Source organism: Bos indicus x Bos taurus, chromosome 23 (genome assembly GCF_003369695.1).
Source record: "Bos indicus x Bos taurus breed Angus x Brahman F1 hybrid chromosome 23, Bos_hybrid_MaternalHap_v2.0, whole genome shotgun sequence".
In the NCBI taxonomy this organism is placed as follows: Eukaryota; Metazoa; Chordata; class Mammalia; order Artiodactyla; family Bovidae; genus Bos; species Bos indicus x Bos taurus.
In genome coordinates, this window is record NC_040098.1 from 9,895,101 (window position 1) to 9,916,411 (window position 21,311).

General features: G+C 41.4%; 1 protein-coding gene across 2 annotated transcripts in view; it reads left to right on the top strand.

Annotated features, from left to right (window-relative positions):
- UHRF1BP1 (UHRF1 binding protein 1) overlaps window positions 1-21,311 on the top strand; it is a 72,900-nt gene that overhangs the window by 30,870 nt on the left and 20,719 nt on the right. The window contains exons 5-13 of one of the 2 annotated variants that reach the window (XM_027524954.1): window positions 8,250-8,439; window positions 8,888-9,028; window positions 9,450-9,620; window positions 10,532-10,721; window positions 16,388-16,474; window positions 17,003-17,173; window positions 17,568-17,707; window positions 20,290-20,431; window positions 20,968-21,161. In XM_027524954.1, coding sequence (XP_027380755.1) covers window positions 8,250-8,439; window positions 8,888-9,028; window positions 9,450-9,620; window positions 10,532-10,721; window positions 16,388-16,474; window positions 17,003-17,173; window positions 17,568-17,707; window positions 20,290-20,431; window positions 20,968-21,161 — 1,426 coding nt within the window. The remainder of the gene's footprint in view (window positions 1-8,249; window positions 8,440-8,887; window positions 9,029-9,449; window positions 9,621-10,531; window positions 10,722-16,387; window positions 16,475-17,002; window positions 17,174-17,567; window positions 17,708-20,289; window positions 20,432-20,967; window positions 21,162-21,311) is intronic. The other variant, XM_027524955.1, reaches the window with a different exon arrangement.

A 21,311-nucleotide genomic window follows, 5' to 3' on the forward strand; every position in this document is an offset into this window, starting at 1 on the left:
TTTATCAGATGTGTCTTTTTGCAGATATATTCTAGTCTATGAGTGGTCTTATTCTCTTGACATTGTCTTTCACAGAGCGGATTTTGAAACTTTAATGAAGTCCAGTGTAGCTGTTATTTCTTTCATGAATTGTGCCTTTGGTGTTGTATCTAAAATGTAATTGCTATACCCAGTACCATCTAGGTTTTCTCTTATGCTATCTTCTAAGAGTTTTATATCAGTTTGTTTTAAATTTGTAAAATGTTTTTAATTTACTTTTTAAACTATGTAAAATTACACAGTTTCAAAGTTAAAACTATAAAAAAGGTATGTTATATGTACGTATGTTGTCCCTACTCCATTTTTTACACAAAATGTAACATACCATAAACACTTTCCACGTTGCCTTTTTCTTTTAAAAGTATATCCTGGAGATCACTTCATAGATGTATATAAGGAGATGCTTCTTATTCCTTTTTGTACCTGCAAAATACTCAGTATATTTTATAGAGGCATCATAGTTTATGTAGCAAGTTCTCTATTAATTAGTTCAGTTCAGTCACTCAGTCGTGTCTGACTCTTTGCGATCCCATGGACTGAAGCACGCCAGGCCTCCCTGTCCATCACCAACTCCTGGAGTTTACTCAGATTCATGTCCATTGAGTTGGTGATGCCATCCAACCATCTCATTCTCTGTCATCCTCTTCTCCTGTCTTCAGTCTTTCCCAAAATCAGGGTCTTTCCCAGTGAGTCAGTTCTTTGTATCAGGTGGCCAAAGTATTGGAGTTTTAGCTTCAACATCAGTCCTTCCAATGAACACTCAGGACTGATCTCCTTTAGGATGGACTGGTTGGATCTGCTTGCAGTCCAAGGGACTCTCAAGAGTCTTCTCCAACACCACAGTTCAAAAGCATCAATTCTTTGACACTCAGCTTTCTTTATAATCCAACTCTCACATTCATACATGACTATTGGAAAAACCATAGCCTTGACTAGACAGACCTTTGTTGGCAAAGTAATGTCTCTGCTTTTTAATATGGTGTCTAGGTTGGTCATAACTTTCCTTCCAAGGAGTAAGCATCTTTTAATTTCATGGCTGCAATCACCATCTGCAGTGATTTTGGAGCCCCCAAAACTAAAATCAGCCACTGTTTCCACTGTTTCCCCATCTATTTGCCATGTGGTGATGGACTGGATGCCATGATCTTAGTTTTCTGAATGTTGAGCTTTAAGCCAACTTTTTCACTCTCCTCTTCCACTTTCATCAAGAGGCTCTTTAGTTCTTCTTCACTTTCTGCCATAAGGGTGGTGTCATCTGCATATCTGAGGTTATTGATACTTCTCCCAGCAATCTTGATTCCAGCTTGTGCTTCATCCAGTCGAGTGTTTCTCATGATGTACTCTGCATATAAGTTAAATAAGCAGGGTGACAATATACAGCCTTGACGTTCTCCTTTTCCTATTTGGAACCAGTCTGTTGTTCCATGTCCAGTTCTAACTGTTGCTTCCTGACTTGCATACAGGTTTCTCAAGAGGCAGGTCAGGTGGTCTGGTATTCCCATCTCTTTCAGAATTTTGAACAGTTTGTGGTGATCCACACAGTCAAAGGCTTTGGCATAGTCAATAAAGCAGAAATAGATGTTTTTCTGGAACTCTCTTGCTTTTTCAATAATCCAGCGGATGTTGGCAATTTGATCTCTGGTTCCTCTGCCTTTTTTATAACCAGCTTGAACATCTGGAAGTTCACGGTTCATGTATTGCTGAAGCCTGGCTTGGAGAATTTTGAGCATTACTTTACTAGCATGTGAGATGAGTGCAATTATGCAGTAGTTTGAGCATTCTTTGGCATTGCCTTTCTTTGGGATTGGAATGAAAACTGCCCTTTTCCAGTCCTGTGGCCACTGCTGAGTTTTCCAAATTTGCTGGCATATTGAGTGCAGCACTTTCACAGTATCACCTTTTAGGATTTGAAATAGCTCAGCTGAAATTCCATCACCTCCACTAGCTTTGTTTGTAGTGATACTTCCTAAGGACCACTTGACTTCACAATCCAGGATGTCTGGCTGTAGGGGAATGATCATACCATCATGATTATCTGTGCCATTAAGATCTTTTTTATACAGTTCTTCTGTGTATTCTTGCCACCTCTTCTTAATATCTTCTGCTTCTGTTAGGTCCATACTGTTTCTGTCTTTTATTGAGCCCATCTTTGCATGAAATGTTCCTTGGTATCTCTAATTTTCTTGAAGAGATCTCTGGTATTTCCAATTCTCTTGTTTTCCTCTATTTCTTTGCATTGATCACTGAAGAAGGCTTTCTTATCTCTCCTTGCTATTCTTTGGAATTCTGCATTCAAGTGGATATATCTTTCCTTTTCTCCTTTGCTTTTTGCTTCTCTCCTTTTCACAGTTATTTGAAAGGCCTCCTGAGACAGCCATTTTGCTTTTTTGCATTTCTGTTTTTTGGGGGATTGTCTTGATCCCTGTCTCCTGTACAGTGTCACGAACCTCCATCCATAGTTCATCGGGCACTCTATCAGATCTAGGCCCTTAAATCTATTTCTCACTTCCACTGTATAATCATAAGGGATTTGATTTAGGTCATACCTGAATGGTCTAGTGGTTTTCCCTACTTTCTTCAATTTCAGTCTGAATTTGGCAATGAGGAGTTCGTGATCTGAGCCACAGTCAGCTTCCGGTCTTGTTTTTGCTAACTGTATAGAGCTTCTCCGTCTTTGGCTGCAAAGAATATAATCAGTCTGATTTCAGTGTTGGCCATCTGGTGATGTCCATGTATAGATTCTTCTCTCGTGTTGTTGGAAGAAGGAGTTTGCTATGACCAGTGCATTCTCTTGGCAAAACTCTATTAGCCTTTGCCCTGCTTCATTCTGTACTCCAAGGCCAAATTTGCGTGTTACTCCAGGTGTTTCTTGACTTCCTACTTTTGCATTCCAGTCCCCTATAATGAAAGGGACATCTTTTTTGGGTGTTAGTTCTAGAAGGTCTTGTGGGTCTTCATAGAACCATTTAACTTCAGCTTCTTCAGTGTTACTGGTTGGGGCATAGACTTGGATTACTGTGATATTGAACGGTTTGCCTTGAAAACAAACAGAGATCATTCTGTTGTTTTTGAGATTGCATCCAAGTACTGCATTTCAAACTCTTGTTGACTATAATGACTACTCCATTTCGTCTAAGGGGTTCTTGCCCAGAGTAGTAGATATAATGGTCATGTGAATTAAATTCACCCATTCCCATCCATTTTAGTTCACTGATTCCTAAAATGTCAATGTTTACTCTTGCCATCTCCTGTTTGACCACTTCCAATTTGCCTTGATTCATAGACCTAACATTCCAGGTTCCTATGCAGTATTGCTCTTTACAGCATCAGACTTTCCTTCTATCACCAGTCACGTCCACAGCTGAGTGTTGTTTTTGCTTTGGCTCTGTCTCTTCATTCTTTCTGGAGTTATTTCTCCACTGATCTCCAGTAGCATACTGGACACCCACCAACCTGGGGAGTTCATCTTTCAGCGTTCTATCTTTTTGCCTTTTCATACTGTTTTAAGCCTTAGGCAACCATAAATGTACTTTCTGTATTTATTCTGATCATTTTGTATAGATGGAATAGTACATTATGTGGTCATTTGAGATTGGTGTCTTTCTCTTAACATAATGTTTTCAAGGTTCAGCTATGTTGTAGCATATATGAGTACTTTATTCCTTTTATGGCTGAACAACATTCTATTGTATGGATATACCACATTTTACTTATCCATTCATCAGTTGGTAGACATTTGATTTGTTTCCACTCTTTTTGCTAGCATATTTTAGAATATACTCCTGGGAGAGGGACTGCTAGGTCAAAGGGAAAATGCATTTGATAGACATTGCTAAATTTCCCTTTGTAAGGATTTTATAGTTTTGTGTTACCGCCAGCAATGTTTTGAGTTCTTGTTTTCTGGAAAACTTTGTTGTTATTGTTCAGTCACTCAGTCATGTCCGACTCTTTTTGACCCCATGGACCGCAGCATGCCAGGCTTTCCTGTCCTTCACTATCTCCTGGAGTTTGCTCAAACTCATGTCCATTGAGTTGGTGATGCCATCCAACCATCTCATCCTCTGTCATCCCCTTCTCCTCCTGTCCTCAATCTTTCCCAGCATCAGGGTCTTTTCCAATGAGTTGGCTCTTCCCATCATGTGGCCAAAGTTTTGGAGCTTCAGCTTCAGCATCATTCCTTTCAGTGGATATTCAAGGTTGATTTCCTTTAGGATTGATTGGTTTGATCTCCTTGAAAGGTCCAGGAACCTTGCCAACGGACAGTAATGTCAAACTTTAGGATTTTTGCCTAATCTAAAGATGACACATGGTATTTCTCTGTGGTTTCTTGGTCAAGTATATTGAGGTACATGGACAGGGAGGCCTGGCGTGCTGCAGACCAAGAATTGGACACGACTGAGTGACTGCATTGAACTGATTGAGGTACATAAATCATAAATGTGCAGCTTAGTGATTCTTTACAGTTAACACATCAAAAGTAGACCACTTCCAGAATCCCAAAAGCCTGCTGGGCCCTTCCTAGTCATACCCACCTCAAGGATAACTTTATCCTCATTTTTAATACCATACGTTCAGTTCAGTTCAGTTGCTCAGTCGTGTCCGACTCCTTGCGACCCCATGAATTGCAGCACGCCAGGCCTCCCTGTCTATCACCAACTCCTGGAGTTCACCCAAACTCATGTGCATCGAGTCGGTGATGCCATCCAGCCATCTCATCCTCTGTCGTCCCCTTTTCCTCCTGCCCCCAATCCCTCCCAGCATCAGTCTTTTCCAATGAGTCAACTCTTTGCATGAGGTGGCCAAAGTACTGGAGTTTCAGCTTTAGCATCATTCCTTCCAAAGAACACCCAGGGCTGATCTCTTTTAGAATGGACTGGTTGGATCTCCTTGCAGTCCAAGGGACTCTCGAGAGTCTTCTCCAACACCACAGTTCAAAAGCATCAATTCTTCGGCGCTCAGCTTTCTTCACAGTCCAACTCTCACATCTGTACATGACCACTGGAAAAGCCATAGCCTTGACTAGATGGACCTTGTTGGCAAATTAATGTCTCTGCTTTTGAGTATGCTATCTAGGTTGGTCATAACTTTCCTTCCAAGGAGTAAGCATCTTTTAATTTCATGGCTGCAATCACTATCTGCAGTGATTTTGGATCCCAGAAAAATAAAGTCTGACAGTGTTTCCACTGTTTCCCCATCTGTTTCCCCTGAAGTGATGGGACCAGATGCCATGATCTTAGTTTTCTGAATGTTGAGCTTTAAGCCAACTTTTTCGCCATCCTCTTTCACTTTCTTCAAGAGGCTTTTTAGTTCCTCTTCACTTTCTGCCATAAGAGTGGTGTCATCTGCATATCTGAGGTTATTAATATTTCTCCCAGAAATCTTGATTCCAGCTTGTGCATCTTCCAGCCCGGCGTTTCTCATGATGTGAACTGCATATAAGTTAAATAAGCAGGGTGACAATATACAGCCTTGACGTTCTCCTTTTCCTATTTGGAACCAGTCTGTTGTTCCATGTCCAGTTCTAACTGTTGCTTCCTGACCTGCATACAGGTTTCTCAAGAGGCACGTCAGGTGGTCTGGTATCCCCATCTCTTTCAGAATTTTGAACAGTTTGTGGTGATCCACGCGGTCAAAGCCTTTGGCATAGTCAGTAAAGCAGAAATAGATGTTTTTCTGGAACTCTCTTGCTTTTTCAATGATCCAGTGGATGTTGGCAATTTGATCTCTGGTTCCTCTGCCTTTTCTAAAACCAGCTTGAAATCTGGAAGTTTACTCATTAGTTTCCCTATTTTTAAATTTATATAAATGTAATAATATAATACGTTGTCATTTGTATCTACATACTTTTAGCTCAGCATGATGTTTTTAAAAATCATCCATGTGGTTACCTGTAGTTATTTTTCATTAATCCTCATTACTATATGATATTCCATTACATGCCACAATTATCTATTCTGTTGTAGATGGACATTTCATTTGTTTCTACTTTCTGGCTATTTAGCATACTGTTGCTACATAGGACTGTCCTTTTTAATGAGTGTGGTAGTTAATACGTGACTTTATGCATTTGTCAAAACCTTGTATGTGTATCCTGCAAAGAATGATCTTTTCTATATGTAAGTTAAAAATTTAACTTTTAACTAAAGAAAAAAGAATAGTAATGCTATCAACATTCTTATGCATGCTTCTTAGTGAACATATGTACACATTTCTAATTTGTATGTATCTACAGTAAGTTGACTCATTGGAAAAGACTCTGATGCTGGGAGGGATTGGGGGCAGGAGGAGAAGGGGACGACAGAAGATGAGATGGCTGGATGGCATCACTGACTCGATAGACGTGAGTCTGAGTGAACTCTGGGAGTTGGTGATGGACAGGGAGGCCTGACATGCTGCGATTCATGGGGTCGCAAAGAGTCGGACACGACTGAGCGACTGAACTGACCTGAACTGAACTGACAGTAGAGTTGCAGGGTCGTAGGCTATGCATATGTTCTGTTTTAGTTCATACTGCTGAACAGTTTTCCAAAGCACTTACACCAGTTTCGCCCCAGCAGTACATAAGCGTTCCATCTGTTAGCACTTAGTCTTGTCTCTCTTTTTATTCTAACCACCTAATAGTTGCGTCAAATTTTATTTTTAGTTTACATTTTTTGATGAGTTATTAGACTTTCAAATATCCTCTTTCATAAAGCATTGATGTTTTCTCCCATTTATTTTGGGGGTTATTTATATTTTTCTCTTTAATTTGTAGAAGTTCTTTTTATATTCTGGAAACAAGTCCTTGGTTACATACATGTATTACACATATCTTCTCTTACTGTGTAGGTGTCTTATCACTCCTAATGTTATTTTTTTATTGATCAGACATTATTCCACTGTGGTCCTATATATCTTTATTTCCCTTTATGGTTGGTGCTTTTTGTGTTTTATTTAAGGAATCTTTTCCTATCTCAAGGCGTGAAGATATTCTCCTATGTTTTCTTCTAGCTTTATTATTTGACCTTTCACATTTAGATCTACAGTCAATCTTGAAACTGGTTTTTTGTTCATTTGATGCAAGATGAAGGTCAACATTATTTTTTCTTTTTACGTTTAGCCTCAAACTGACCACGCACCGTTATTGAATTTTCCCTACTTCACTGTCATTTTTGTCCTGAATCAAATGACTCTCAGTGTAGTTTTGATACATGAGTGAGGTGGAACATCTTTTTATCTTTAATATCTATTTGCATTTATTTTTCTGTGAACTGTCCCTACTTTGTCCCATTTGTATTGGGCTATTGGTCTTTTTCTTTTCAGTTTTGTGAAACTCTTTCTATATTAGAGATATTAGCGCTTTGTGATATAAATTGCAGAGAGATGTGTGTGTGTGTGTGTGTGTGTGTGTGTGTGTGTGTGTTCAGTTTATAATTCCCAGACCTTTTTATCTGTTATAATGAAAACTGTGTCACTGGCATGTCAAGAATGTCTGTGTTTTCCATGTCTAGAAGGACTTTAAGGATGGCCTTCATTTCTCTACCTGCTGTTTTGGCCTCTGTGACGTACAGCTGTGCTCTCTGGGGTGGGTTTGACAGGCAGAGGTGGGTCTGTTCTTGACTTGATTTCACAGGGTTAAACCTCACGCTCATCTGGCTGTACCTCTTTCCTCTTTCACCGCTTTCACAGAGCATGTTCTGTCTTTGAAGACATTATTGAAACCGACTGTTTCCTTTCTGTAGTGATAATATCTCTCCTCACAGACAATAGTCAAATATTTATTCAGGTAGTTTGTGGACTTGGAAAATATTTTTTTCAACTTATTCTAACCAGAAGGAGATTGTTTCCAGGTCAACTCTTTCTTTTATTCCATTCTTAAAAAAGAAAAAGCTCATCAGAAAGAGTATTGCATCATCATAAAAATTTTAGAAATTTAAAAAATATAAAGCAGAAGTGGGAGGAGAGAACTTTGAAAAAACCGTCCACAGTTCTAGCATCTAAAGACAGGCATTATTAAAAGTCTTAAGTCTTCCATTATAAAGAGTATGTAGAGGGAATTCTCTGTTGTCCAGTGGTTAGGACTCAGCATTTTAACTGCCTGGGCCTGGGTTCAAACCCCCTGTTAGGAAACTAGGATCCTGCAAGGCATGGGACAACCAGAAAAGGAAAAAGGTGTGCTAATGCCAAAGTCTCACATGGTCCTGAATATTGATCTGCCTTGTTTGTCCTAGTGAGTATGGCTTTGCTGAGAAGGTGGTGGAGGGGATGTTCATCATGGTCAACTCCATCACCATCAAGATTCACTCCAAGGCCTTCCACGCTTCTTTTGAATTGTGGCAGCTCCAGGGCTATAGTGTCAACCCCAATTGGCAGCAGAGTGACCTCCGCTTCACCCGCATCACTGACCCACACCGAGGAGAGGTGACAGCCCTGCCATTGCAAGGGGGGGAGGACGGGAGGGTTCAAAGGATTCATTAAAAAAAATTTTTATTTTAATTGGGGAATAATTGTTCTACAGTATTGTGTTGGTTTCTGCCATGCATCAATGTGAATCAGCCTTAGGTATACACATGTCCCCTCCTTTAACCTCCCTCCCACCTTCCACTCCATCCCAGCCTTCTAGCTCCCTGTGTCATATAGCAAATTCCCAATGACTGTACTCCTGTCTTGGGTCAAAGGCTTCCCCATTCTTGGGAGCCCAAGAAGCCCTTTTCCTCATCTAAGAATTTGTGATGCACTGCCTTCTGTGAGCAGGGTCCCAGCTAAGAATGGTGGGGTCTCTGCCTCGATAGTCTTGTCCCCTTGGACTTCCTGCCTCTTGATTAATTTCATCCACAACGTTAAGGGATTTTACTTTTTTTCCTTCTAGGTTTTAACATTTAAGGAAATAACTTGGCAAACACTTCGAATTGAGGCAGATGCTACAGACAATGGTGACCAGGACCCAGTCAGCACTCCGTTGAGGCTGATTACCAACCAAGGCAGGATCCAGATAGCCCTCAAGAGAAGAGTGAGTGTGTTCTCTGTCCTCACGAAAACATCCATCTTTTGTTCTCCCAGACAGTGCTGGAGTTGGTGTTTCCTCCTCTTCGTGTGTTATTGGCCCCTGAAATGACATTTGAAAGGGGAGGACCTGCAGTTCAGTGTTGCACAAAATCTACTATTGAGGGAACATGTCTATTTCCATCATTTTAATTTTGGAAATAGCAATTTTTACCTGTATATGGGGACATAGGCAGTTGATTATTACTGCTTTTTGTTAATCACAGAAAACTTTTGTAGTCTGGTAAGAAATTAACTCTCCAAAGTACTTGATATTTTCTTGTATTGAGGATTGAAAAGCCATCTCTGAAATTTGTTGGGCAGTACTCACTTTAAGGAGTTGGGATGGTACCAGATGTGGAAGCCTGTGTTCTCTGTGACCCCTCCAGACCAAAGATTGCAATGTGATAGCCTCCAAGCTGATGTTCCTGTTGGATGACCTGCTCTGGGTGCTAACGGACTCGCAGCTCAAGGCTATGATGAAATATGCAGAGTCACTAAGTGAGGCCATGGAGAAGGCTGCCCAGCAGAGAAAGACCCTGGCCCCTGAACCTATACAGGTTAGAGGTGAAACAGAGACCCTTGGTGGTGGTGGGGAGATGGCAGGCCAGACCTAATTCACACCAGCATAGGTGGAGCCTGGATTTTGTTCCGCTTATTTGGGAGAATGTGTCATTCACTTCTATGTGTGCATAGGCTCTGCCTGTGCCTTTATCCAGTATTCTCTTCATTTGGTGCCTCTAGTGTGTTAGGTGTACAGTGCTGGCCACTGGAAAGCCTCTTGTTCCTGACCCTGGAGCTCTTGCTGTCTTAAAATATGGACCATAAACAAGTAGTTACAATATGATGTGACAAGTGCTATAATAGAGGTAAATAGTGTGCCAAACACAAAGCAGAGGGATCCTGGGCTGAGAGAGGGTACTTAGGGAAGACTTCTTGGAGGAGGTGTTTTAGCATCAGTCAGGTAAGTTCTGGGTGGGAGGGAAGCTTAGAAAGCAGTTCAAATGTCAAAACAGGACTCTGACAGTTACTAGATTAATTATAATTTGGCTTCTTTGGATTCTTTGGGTTGTTTAGACGGGACAGACCTATGTGAGCTACCAGGCGTACCGTTATGAGGGGCATCACTGTACCTTAGGAAAGACTTAATGGGCTAGAAGTAAAAAGATGTGTGTTTATTTATATGAATGTAATACCATATATAATTGTTATCATTATCACATAGAAAAGCAAATGAAGTGCCACCATATAAAGAAACAAGTGTAAAATTCTTCAAGGCTATAAAAGTGAAAACTTAGGAGATATTACTATTCAGTGTATAATAAAGTATATGTGATTAAAAAGAATGATTATGAGAGGGAAGGGACATCTTATCAAATTGTGATTTTCTTCAGGCTGAACTAAAGCTTAAAGAAGGCCAGCAAGGACGCTGTCCGGGTCTGGACGTCTTGCTTTTCTCTGTCACACATAGATCACCCCACCTGCCCCCAGCGCCCAACAGTCCTGGGCCCAGGCGTTTGGTGGCAGCCAGGGCAGCAGCAGCAGCAGCCGCCTCGGCCAGTACTTTGAGAAATTTGACGTGAAAGAGTCCTCCTACCATCTGCTCATCTCGCGCCTGGACCTGCACGTCGTGTGTGATGACAGCCAGTCCCGAGAGCCAGGTATCCTGCGAGGCCGACCTGGGTGGGCGGCCCATCACTGCCTGCAGCTCTGGGGGATGGAAGGCTCTTTCCAGACTCTGTTGGGGTATTTTGTTGGCTTCCCATATCACAGCCCTCCTCAGGTCTCAGCGCTCCTGGGGCAGCTCTCTGTTACTGCTTGTCAGCCTTTAGGGTCCAACAGAACCGCCTGAGAGGCAGTAAAATACAGGGGCTGGGCCTCTTCCCAGACCTCACCAAATCGGAATCCTCTGGGATAGAGCCCAAGCAGTGTATCCTTTTTTTTCCCTCCCTAGTGGGCATTGCTGACCACTGTTATAAGCTTTCCAGAGGGTAAATTCAACTATTGGAAACCTCAGAATTTTCAGATCTTTGAGTCAGTTTATATATAAATGTGTTCTTCCCAAGCAGAGAGGTTACAGTGTGTTCTTGTCATACTTTTTCATCCATTAGAGCAATTGTTATTAAACACACATACACGTTTATTCAGAATGAAAAGTAATTGACTCATTGCTTTCCTTTATAAGTCTTAGGAAAATCCCTTCACTTCTCTGAGTTTCTTCATTTGTGAACTTGAATTAAATCATTTCTTACTCACAGGTTGTATCAGGCTCAAATGAGTTAATATACTGAACTTGGAGGGCCTTAATCATAGGCCAGTGTTTGGATTATTAGTTCTCTGCTGCTGGTTCCGTCAGTTCTCCTTGCTCCCCCTTGGCTCCCCTTTGCTGCCAGCTCTGGGTTTAGATGCTGTCATGTGGTAGCTGGTTCTCTGGCTGCCTTATCGTCTCTGGAGGTTGTGTTTGCCTCTTCATGAGACTTAGACTCACCTTCCTTGGAGGAACCTACCTTTTATTCCTGGGTCACCAAGCTGCATTGCCGCTTGCTCTGCTCTGCCTTGGTGTTGAAAGGACTTAGCCTGTCTGCACTCCCACGATGAAAGAGCTGAAGGAGCAGTGACAGGGTAAAGATGGCTTCTGCCACTCACTGGTTTGCTACCCACTCATTTTGAAGGTTCTTTGCTAAACCAATTATTATTTTGTTCGGTTATTTCTTCCAAGTGTTACTATGAAGACTTTGGAGTTTTGTTTTGTTATGATTCCTTTCAGAAATCTTTATTAAAAATACATTTGGAGAGTTTCATCCTCTTGCTAGATGAGGGTGTAGAGCCCTGTCTTCTTCCTGTAGCAGGGTTCTGTAATCCACACTAAGATGTGAATGGCTAGCCCTCCCTGAAGCCCCCATTTATTTATGAAGCTGAATTAATCTACTCGGTGGATTTTAGGGACATTTTCCATGAGACAGAGGGAGAACGCCCAGCCAACCATACCCAGGCGTGGCATATGACTGTGTGAAAGGCCAAGGAACATGAGGAGTTCTTGTGACTTTGATTCTTCCCCTTGGATTTGGGAAGAAAGGAGAAGGAAGAACCGTGTTATAGGAAGGGCTCTAAGGTTGTCTGGAGTTGTCCTGGTCAGTATGGCAGCCACTAGCCACTAATGGGCACTTGAAATATGGGCTGATCCAAATTGAGTGAAGTTTTGTTTTGCCATGCCATACAGCGTGTGGCATCTTAGTTCTCCAACCAGGGATCAAACCCATGCCCCCTGCGTTGGAAACATGGAGTCTTAACCACTGGACCACCAGGCAAGTCCTGCTGATCCAAACCCCACAAGTGTAACATACATGTGGGATTTCAAAGATATAGTACAAAAAAAGACGCAGAATACCTTGGTAATTATTTTCATATTGATTGCATGTTAAGTAATAATATTTGGAGTATGTTGGTTTAAAGTGTAATAATAAAATTATTTTTACTTTTTGAAAGAAAACCTTTTTAATGTAGCTACTAGAAAATTTTTAATTATGTGGCTTATGTTACATTTCTATTGGATAACATTGCTGTAAGAGCTCCAGGAGTTGGTGATGGACAGGGAGGCCTGGAGTGCTGTGATTCATGGGGTCGCAAAGAGTCGGACATGACTGAGCGACTGAACTAAACTGAATTGAGAACTCTCTGTCCAATATGGTAGCAAATAGAGAGAGACGTGTGGCTATTTAAATTAAAATCAAAATTAAATAAAGTTAAAAATTCAGTTCCTCATTTGCGGCAGTCACATTACAAGTAATCTGTGGACCCTAGGTGGCGTGACAAAGAGTCGGACACGACTGAGCGCCTGAACTGACTGATGAACCCTAGAAGATGTCCATCATCACAGAAAGTTCTTTTGGACAGTGCTGCTCTAGGGATCGGCTATATCTGTCAGCTTTTTCTTTAAGGACACTATAGCCTGGATGTTGGGGCCTCTGACTAACACACTTATCTATCCCTTGGTACTGGAGGTGATGTTGTTGGAAACTTTGTAGGTCATTGAGGACAGGGTGGCTTGGGGTGGGGCAGCACTGTCTCTTAAAATCAAACTGGAGCAGCTTCCAGGAGGAGGTGAGTTGTTGATGAGGAAAAGAGTGTCATTTGCCTCTTTAATTATTTCCCTCAGGTTAGGGGCTGTGAGCCAAAGCTTTCTTTATCTCTCTTCAGGGTAGGCTATCCTCTTCCCACCATCTCACTAGAGAATTTTAGTCATTTATATACACTATTTACTATTTGTCACCTATGATTATGTGTTTATAATTATATATGTTGATAGTTGGTAATTTGATTTCAATTCTTTGATTCTAGATCATATTTTAATATGTTCAGTCTGTGTAGTCGATTGTTCTTTTAGTTCCAAATAAATCCAATAGGAGCATGGCTGTGGAATGCTCTCCCTCCAGCAGCCGAGGTCATACATTTTCAACTGGGATGCTGTCACCCTCAGCAGTAAAAATCCACTCTTTTCTTTTAAACAGATATTTATTTATTGATGGGCTTCCCCAGTGGCTCAATGGCAAAAAATCTGCGTGCAGTGCAGGAGATGCAGGAGACACACATGGGAAGATACCTTGGGGAAGGAAGTGGCAACTCACTGCAATATTCTTGCTGGGATCATTCAATGGACAGAAGGGCCTGCAGTACTATAGTCCATAGGGTTGCAAAGAGTCAAAAATGACTGAGCATGCACATAATATTTATGGATGTAGAATTCACATAGCATACCATTCACCCATTTAGAATATACAACTCAGTGTTTTAAAGTGTAGTCATAGGGTTGTGTGATCATCACTGCAATCTAATTTGAGAACATTTTTGTCATCCCTAAGAGAAACTCTGTACCCACTAGCTGCCAGTCCCCATTTTGCAGCTCTGAACAACCACTGAGCTTTCTGTCTTGATGCATGCCTGTTCTGGACATTGAAAATTGGTTTTTTGGTGAGGATCAGGGATGAAAAAAATCTTAGCTATAACAGTGCTTAACTCTATTTCACAAAATTTTATTCCTTAGTATTTAATTTCTCTTATTGAGTTTTCTTGGGTATCATATGAGCAACGTTGATATTGAGTTCATGGAAGATTAGGGCTATAAACTATGGCAAATAGGTGGCTGTGATTAGCGGACTTTGAGTCTTGAAAGTCCTTGATCTCAAAGTCAGATGGTGAGAGGTGGCTTGTATATATTTCTTGGCTGCCACTGGTTGCCTCATCAGTGTTGTTTATATTTAATCCTTAGGGTATTTTTTTTTTTTTTTGGCCATGCCATGTGGTATGCAAGATCTTAGTTCCCTGTCTAGGAATTGAACATGTACCCCCTGCAATGGAAATGCAGAGTCTTAACCATTGGACTGCCAGGGAATTCCCATTAATGCTTAGTACTTTTGTAATTTGAACTTTGAGAATTAAATAAAAATAGTTTATATTTTATTATTTAATTCCACAAATTGTTCAACAAGTCAGTAATTTAATTGTGTTGAGAAAATATTGACACCATCTGAATGAATATCTAGCACCTAGTTAAGCGAAGAGTCGGACACAACTTAGTGACTCAATAACAACAAAGTTAAGCCAAAAGTTATTTTCTCATATTAAGTGAAAGTTAAAGGTTAATGAAAAATAATTGTAAGAAATTAATTAAAAATTTTTGTTTATTTCAAAGATAATTTTGAATAACTAATAATCTGATTATATCACTTATGTATTTATATAAATTGCTAAAATGCATACATGGTTCTACACATTATAATTTATATCAGAAATAAATTACCTTAAAAGTTACTCAGTAAATACAAAATTAAATTCAATATTAATAGCTTTAAATCTTTAATTTTACTTAAAAAAATTATTTATTTATTTATTTGTCCACATGGCATGTAGGATCTTCCCCAACCAGGGACTGAGCCCATGCCCCCTGCACTGGTAGTGTGGAGCCTTAACCACTGGACCACCAGGGAAGTCCCAAATCTTTTAACTTAAAAAAATTATTCAGTCTTTCTTAACCTTGCATTGAATAAAAGGAATAAGCTTTAGTACGTATGATATACAGTGTATCTGTAGTATTAAATTTCATAGGGAAGGGGCAGTGAGGTAAAAAACATCTAAACAGGCTCCTGCTGCTGCTAAGTCACTTCAGTTGTGTCCGACTCTGTGTGACCCCAGAGACGGCAGCCCACCAGGCTCCCCCATCCCTGGGATTCTCCAGGCAAGAACACTGGAGTGGCTTGCCATTTCCTTCTCCAATGCATGAAAGTGAAAAGTGAAAATGAAGTCGCTCAGTCGTGTCCGACTGTTAGCGACCCTACGGACTACAGCCTACCAGGCTCCTCCGCAACAGGCTCCTAAGAGGTACTAATTATGACAAAAAGGTTGAGCAGCAGTAACATTGGTGTAGGTTTACCTCTTGGTAGGATGGTGAATAGTCCAGAACTTGGGGTGGTAGTACCTAGATTGGATGGAAATGACTCCCTGATTGTAGGTGCACCAGCTGACAGCTAGATGGTCCCACAGTATTTCCCTTTCCTGGAAATAGGGAGGAAGGGATAGGATGGAAGTGCAGAACAGGACAAGTGTTCTTCATCACACATATGGAGAAGAAATAGTCCCTGTTCTTACTGTGCTTAGAGTCCAGTTGGAGAGATAAGATAGAAACATGGAAAGTTCATTCATTTAGTCAGAATTGAATTCAGGATCTACAATAGAATATTTGACCAATTGCAGACAAACTTCAATTTGTGTACACTCTTCTGTCTGTTTATAATGTCCTTGTTAGTGCAGTGGTTTTGTGTTCCATCATTCTTTGTATGTGCAGTGTGTAATAATGACTGTCCGATATCACAGTTTTAGCTAAGATATGGAAGGAAATAACATTGGTCCCTGTTTGTTGGAGAGTTTGGCTTATGCCTCTCCAGGAGTTGTATTGAGAGGCAGCGGTACTGGTATTGCCGGGTTTGGGGGAACCAGTCAGTCAACGTTGTCAGGTGTGCCTGTGGGAGACCTAAGATTGGAATTCTGGAATCCTGAGCTTTGCTGCTGCTTTTGCCTCTCTGGATATCGGGCAGCCATTTACAGAGACAATGGAATATGCTTTTCTAAAACAAACAAATTTTAGAGTATATACTTTGCAGTTCAAAAGAGGATAGCTCAGCCTTGCAAATCACCTACCATCATAGCCTGTTGGCTGCACTTATGAATCAGCCAGGCCTGGGAGCTGACCCTCAGGAGGACTTTTCAGTGCTTCAAGTGGTGTTTAGGCCTCTTTGTTTCTTATGCTACTTTTCACCATTATTTGTCTTTGTAGGTGTCTCTGCAAACAGACTCATGGGTGGTGCAATGCAGCTAACCTTTCGCAAGATGGCATTCGACTATTACCCCTTCCACTGGGCAGGTAGGAGAAGGCTGAATGCGTGCAGTTTTAGTGTGGCTGAGGTGTTGAAGACTGATGCCTGAGTTCACCCCTGATTGTCCAGCAGAAGGTTGCCTGGGATTGCAGCACAGGCTCAGAGAGGTGTTGGCTGTAGTCTTTTTTCAAGAGGACATCTCTGGAAACTTGTGGGGTCTGCTGTTGATGACTCTTTATCATTGATGAGAAGTAGGAGGGGAAGCAGTGCCTGAGATGTGGCATTTGATTCTGTGCTCTGCCCCTCACTTCCACTAATTTTAGAGCCTTTCCAGTGGTCCACGGTCAAAGATGCAGCAGTCAGCAGCTGGCCTTTAGGGAGGCTTAGGAAAAATCACATACAGAATCCAGAAGAACTTGAGTGCTCTCACTGGATAATTTTTTCTTATCTTAGAGAATTTTGGATTGGTGGTAAGGGATCAGATTCTGAACTGTGGAAAGCTATACCAATGGAAAAGAATAATTAAGACATTGGATCATGATCTTAGGCTGAAATCTTTTTGCCTTGTTGCACAGGTGATAGCTGCAAACACTGGGTGCGTCACTGTGAGGCCATGGAGACCCGAGGCCAGTGGGCCCAGAGGCTGGTGACAGAATTTCAGAGTAAGATGGAGAAGTGGCACCAGGAGACAGATCTGAAACCACCCTGGCACCTGGGGGCAGACTCTTCCTTCCGGAGGAAAGCAGGTGGGTTATGAGGAGCTGGAGGAATCCCGTAACTCTGTCACTTGACATTTGCCTTTTGAGTATACAGTGGCAATAAAGCACTGGCCTGGCTAATTATGCTAACTTTATTGCACCAAGAGACATTCATGACTTTTTTTCTTTATGGGTCCTGTTTGTCTCCAGGCAGAGCTGCAATGTGGAAGAGCGGCTGTTAACATATCTATTCCGTGTTCATCTCTGTTGCCTTGGTCTGAAGGAGAAGATGATTTTTGAGTTCCCTCCAGAAGCTTGCCAGTGTTGACAAGCTCTTTTCTACACGTACCATTAATGATCTTAAGAGTTTTTACTTTCTGAGTTCTGTTAATGAGAACTGAGTGTATCTGAATCTCTTTCCCACCTTCTTATTTTTACTTAGATTCTTTCTCCAGTCCTCGAAAGAGCCCCCTAGAAAGAAGCCCTTCTCAGGGCCGGCAGACAGTCTTTCGGCCTCCAGCATGGAACCGCCTGCGCTCTAGCTGTTTGGTCATAAGGGTGGATGACTTGGACATCCACCAGGTAAGGAGCCCATGATATGGGGAAACAGGGCTGCAAAGGCGGGGAAGCAGTTCATTCATTCATGTCTCTGCTTTTTAATATGCTGTGTAGGTTTGTCATAGCTTTTCTTCCAAGGAGCAAGCATCTTTTAATTTCATGGCTGCAGTCACCATCTGCAGTGACTTTGGAGCCCAAGAAAACAGTCTGTCACTGTTTCCATTTTTTCCCCATCTCTTTGTCATGAAGTGAGAAGTGATGGGACCAGATGCCATGATCTTTTTTTTTTTTTTTTTGATTTTTCTTTTTGTTTTTTAATTTTTTTTTTCTTTTTGTTTTTTTTTCATTTTTTTTCTTTTTGTTTTGATCTTAGTTTTTCAAATGTTGAGTTTTAAGCCAGCTTTTTCACTCTCTTCTTTCACTTTCATCAAGAGGCTCTTTAGTTTCTCTTTGCTTTCTGCCTTAAGGCTGGTATCATCTATGTATCTGAGGTATTGATATTTCTCATGGCAATCTTGATTCCAGCTTGTGCTTCATCTAGTCCAGTATTTTGCATGATGTACTCTACATATAAGTTAAATAAGCCAAGTGACAATATACAGCCTTGACGTACTCCTTTCCCAATTAGGAACCAGTTCATTGTTCATATCTGCTTTTAACTATTGCTTCTTGACCCGCATACAGATTTCTCAGGAGGCAGGTAAGGTGGTCTGGTATTCCCATCTCTTTCAGAATTTTCCACAGTTTGTTGTGATCCACACAGTCAAAAGCTTTAGCACAGTCAATAAAGCAGAGGTAGATGTTTTTCTGGAATTCTCTTGCTTTTTCTATGATCCAACGGATGTTAGCAATTTGATCTCTGGTTCCTCTGCATTATCTAAATCCAGCTTGAACGTCTGAAAGTTCTCGGTTCACATACTGTTGAAGCCTAGCTTGGAGAATTTTGAGCATTACTTTGCTAGCATGTGAGATGAGTACAATTGTGTGGTAGTTTGAACACTCTTTGGCATTGCCTTTCTTTGGGATTGGAATGAAAACTGACTTTTTCCAGTCCTGTAGCCACTGCTGAGTTTTCCAAATTTGCTGGCATATTGAGTGGAGCACTTTCACAGTATCATCTTTTTAGGATTTGAAATAGATCAGTTGGAATTCTATCACCTCCACTAGCTTTGTTCATCGTGATGCTTCCTAAGGCCCACTTGACTTCACATTCCAGGATGTCTGGCTCTACGTGAGTGATCACACCATCATGGTTATCTGGGTCATTGAGATATTTTTTTGTATAGTTTTTCTGTGTATTCTTGCCACCTCTTCTTAATATCTTCTGCTTCTGTTAGGTCCATACCATTTCTGTCCTTTATTGAGCCCATCTTTGCAGGAAATGTTCCCTTGGTATCTCTGATTTTCTTGAAGAGATCTGTAGTCTTTCCCATTCTATTGTTTTGCTCTGTTTCTTTGCAGTGATCACTGAGGAAGGTTTTCTTATCTCTCCTTGCTATTCTTTGGAACTCTGCATTCAGATGGATGTATCTTTCCTTTTCTTCTTTGCCTTTCACTTCTCTTCTTTTCTCAGCTATTTGTAAGGCCTCCTCAGACAACTGTTTTGCCTTTTTGAATTTCTTCTTCTTGGGGATGGTTTTGATCACTGCCTCCTGTACAGTTTTATGAACCTCCGTCCATAGTTCTTCAGGCATTCTATCTATCAGATCTAATCCCTTGAATCTATTTGTCACTTCCTCTGTATAATTGTAAAGGATTTGATTTAAGTCATACCTGAATGGTCTAGTGGTTTTCCCTACTTTCTTCAATTTAAGTCTGAATTTGGCAATAAGGAGTTCATGATCTGAGCCACAGTTAGCTCCTGGTCTTGTTTCTGCTGACTGTGTATAGAGCTTCTTCATCTTCGGCTGCAAAGACTATAATCAATCTGATTTTGGTATTGGCCATCTGGTGATGTCCATGTGTAGAGTCTTCTCTTGTGTTGTTGGAAGAGGGTGTTTGCTATGACCAGTGTATGCTCTTGGAAAAACTCTCTTAGCCTTTGCGCTGCTTCATTCTGTACTCCAGGCTCAAACTTGCTTGTTATTCCAAGTATTGACTTCCTACTTTTGTATTCTAGTCCTCTTATGATGAAAAGGACATCTATTTTTGGTGTTAGTTCTAGAATGTTTTGTAGGTCTTCATAGAACCATTCAACTTCAGCTTCTTTGGCATAGACTTAAATTACTGTGATATTGAATGGTTTGCCTTGGAAATGAACAGAGATCATTCTGTTGTTTTTGAGATTGTACCTACTTACTGCATTTCGGACTCTTGTTAACTATGAGGGCTACTCCATTTCTTTTAAGGGATTCTTGCCCACAGTAGATACAATGGTCTGATATAATTCCTTTGAATACCCCACTACAAACCTTTCATGAGAAAGATGAACTCACAGATCGTGTTTGTCAGGTGTGAGAATGCCTGGCATCCATGTGAAAATCACTCTATTCCCCGTGACAGACACTGGAAGAATTAATTATAGAAGCTTTATCCTACCTCAGAGGAAGCTGGAAATTCTGTTTGGGGTGTGGTACGGATGCTAACAGCCACTTGTGGTTGCCTAGGTTTCAACAGCTGGACAGCCAAGTAAGAAGCCTTCGACACTCCTGTCCTGCAGTCGGAATCTTCACAACCTCCCTACTCAGGTCTCTGCCATTCATATTGAGTTCACAGAGTATTACTTCCCTGATAATCAGGAGCTGCCAGGTAAGCATCTGCCCTGGTCATTTCCTCCCGTCTAACTCATCCTGTTCACATTAGTCAGCCTTGGAGTCTCTGTTCCTATTCTGTTTGTTAGGAGTTTTAGGTGTTTGAGTTAGTGTGGCACACTTTTGTTGAAAACTCTGCCCAGAAGATTCCTTGGCTCTCTCTTTTTTTAAATGTATGTATTTTTGGCTGTGCTGGGCTCTGTGGAGGTGTGTGGGCTTCCTCTAGGCGAGCAGAGGCTGCTGTCTGCTTCAGTGCAGGGACTTCTCGTCGTTGCTTCTCTCGTTGTGGAGCACAGGTTCTGGGTGCGCGGCTCAGTAGTTGTGGCACATGGGCTTAGTTGCCCTCTGGCGTGTGGGACCTTCTGGCACTGGGGATCAAACCTGAGTCCCCTACATTGGCAGGTGGACTCTTAACCACTGGACCACCAGCGAAGTCCGATACCTTGCTCTCTTGATAATAAAATGAATATTAGCTGGTAAGTAAGAGTCAAGCAGTTACTTCATTTGCGGCAATTCTTTTTCTCTGCTTTCCAGTTCCCTGTCCCAATCTTTACATTCAGGTGAATGGTCTGACATTTACTATGGATCCTGCCAGCTTACTCTGGGGAAACCTCTTCTGCCTGGATTTGTACCGCAGCTTGGAGCAGTTCAAAGCTATCTACAAGCTGGAAGGTTCCAGCCAGAAAGATGAACATCTGGACATCCGCCTGGATGCCTTCTGGTTGAAGGTAAGGTAGAGAGTGGGATTTCTGTTCCCTATTGGCAGCCACAGTTGCGTTTCTACCATGACTGTAATTCAAGGTTCTGCTCTGCCCATTGGATAGAAAGAAGAAAAGCAGTTTTACAACCCAAATGGTCCGACATGCGTGTGTTAATGG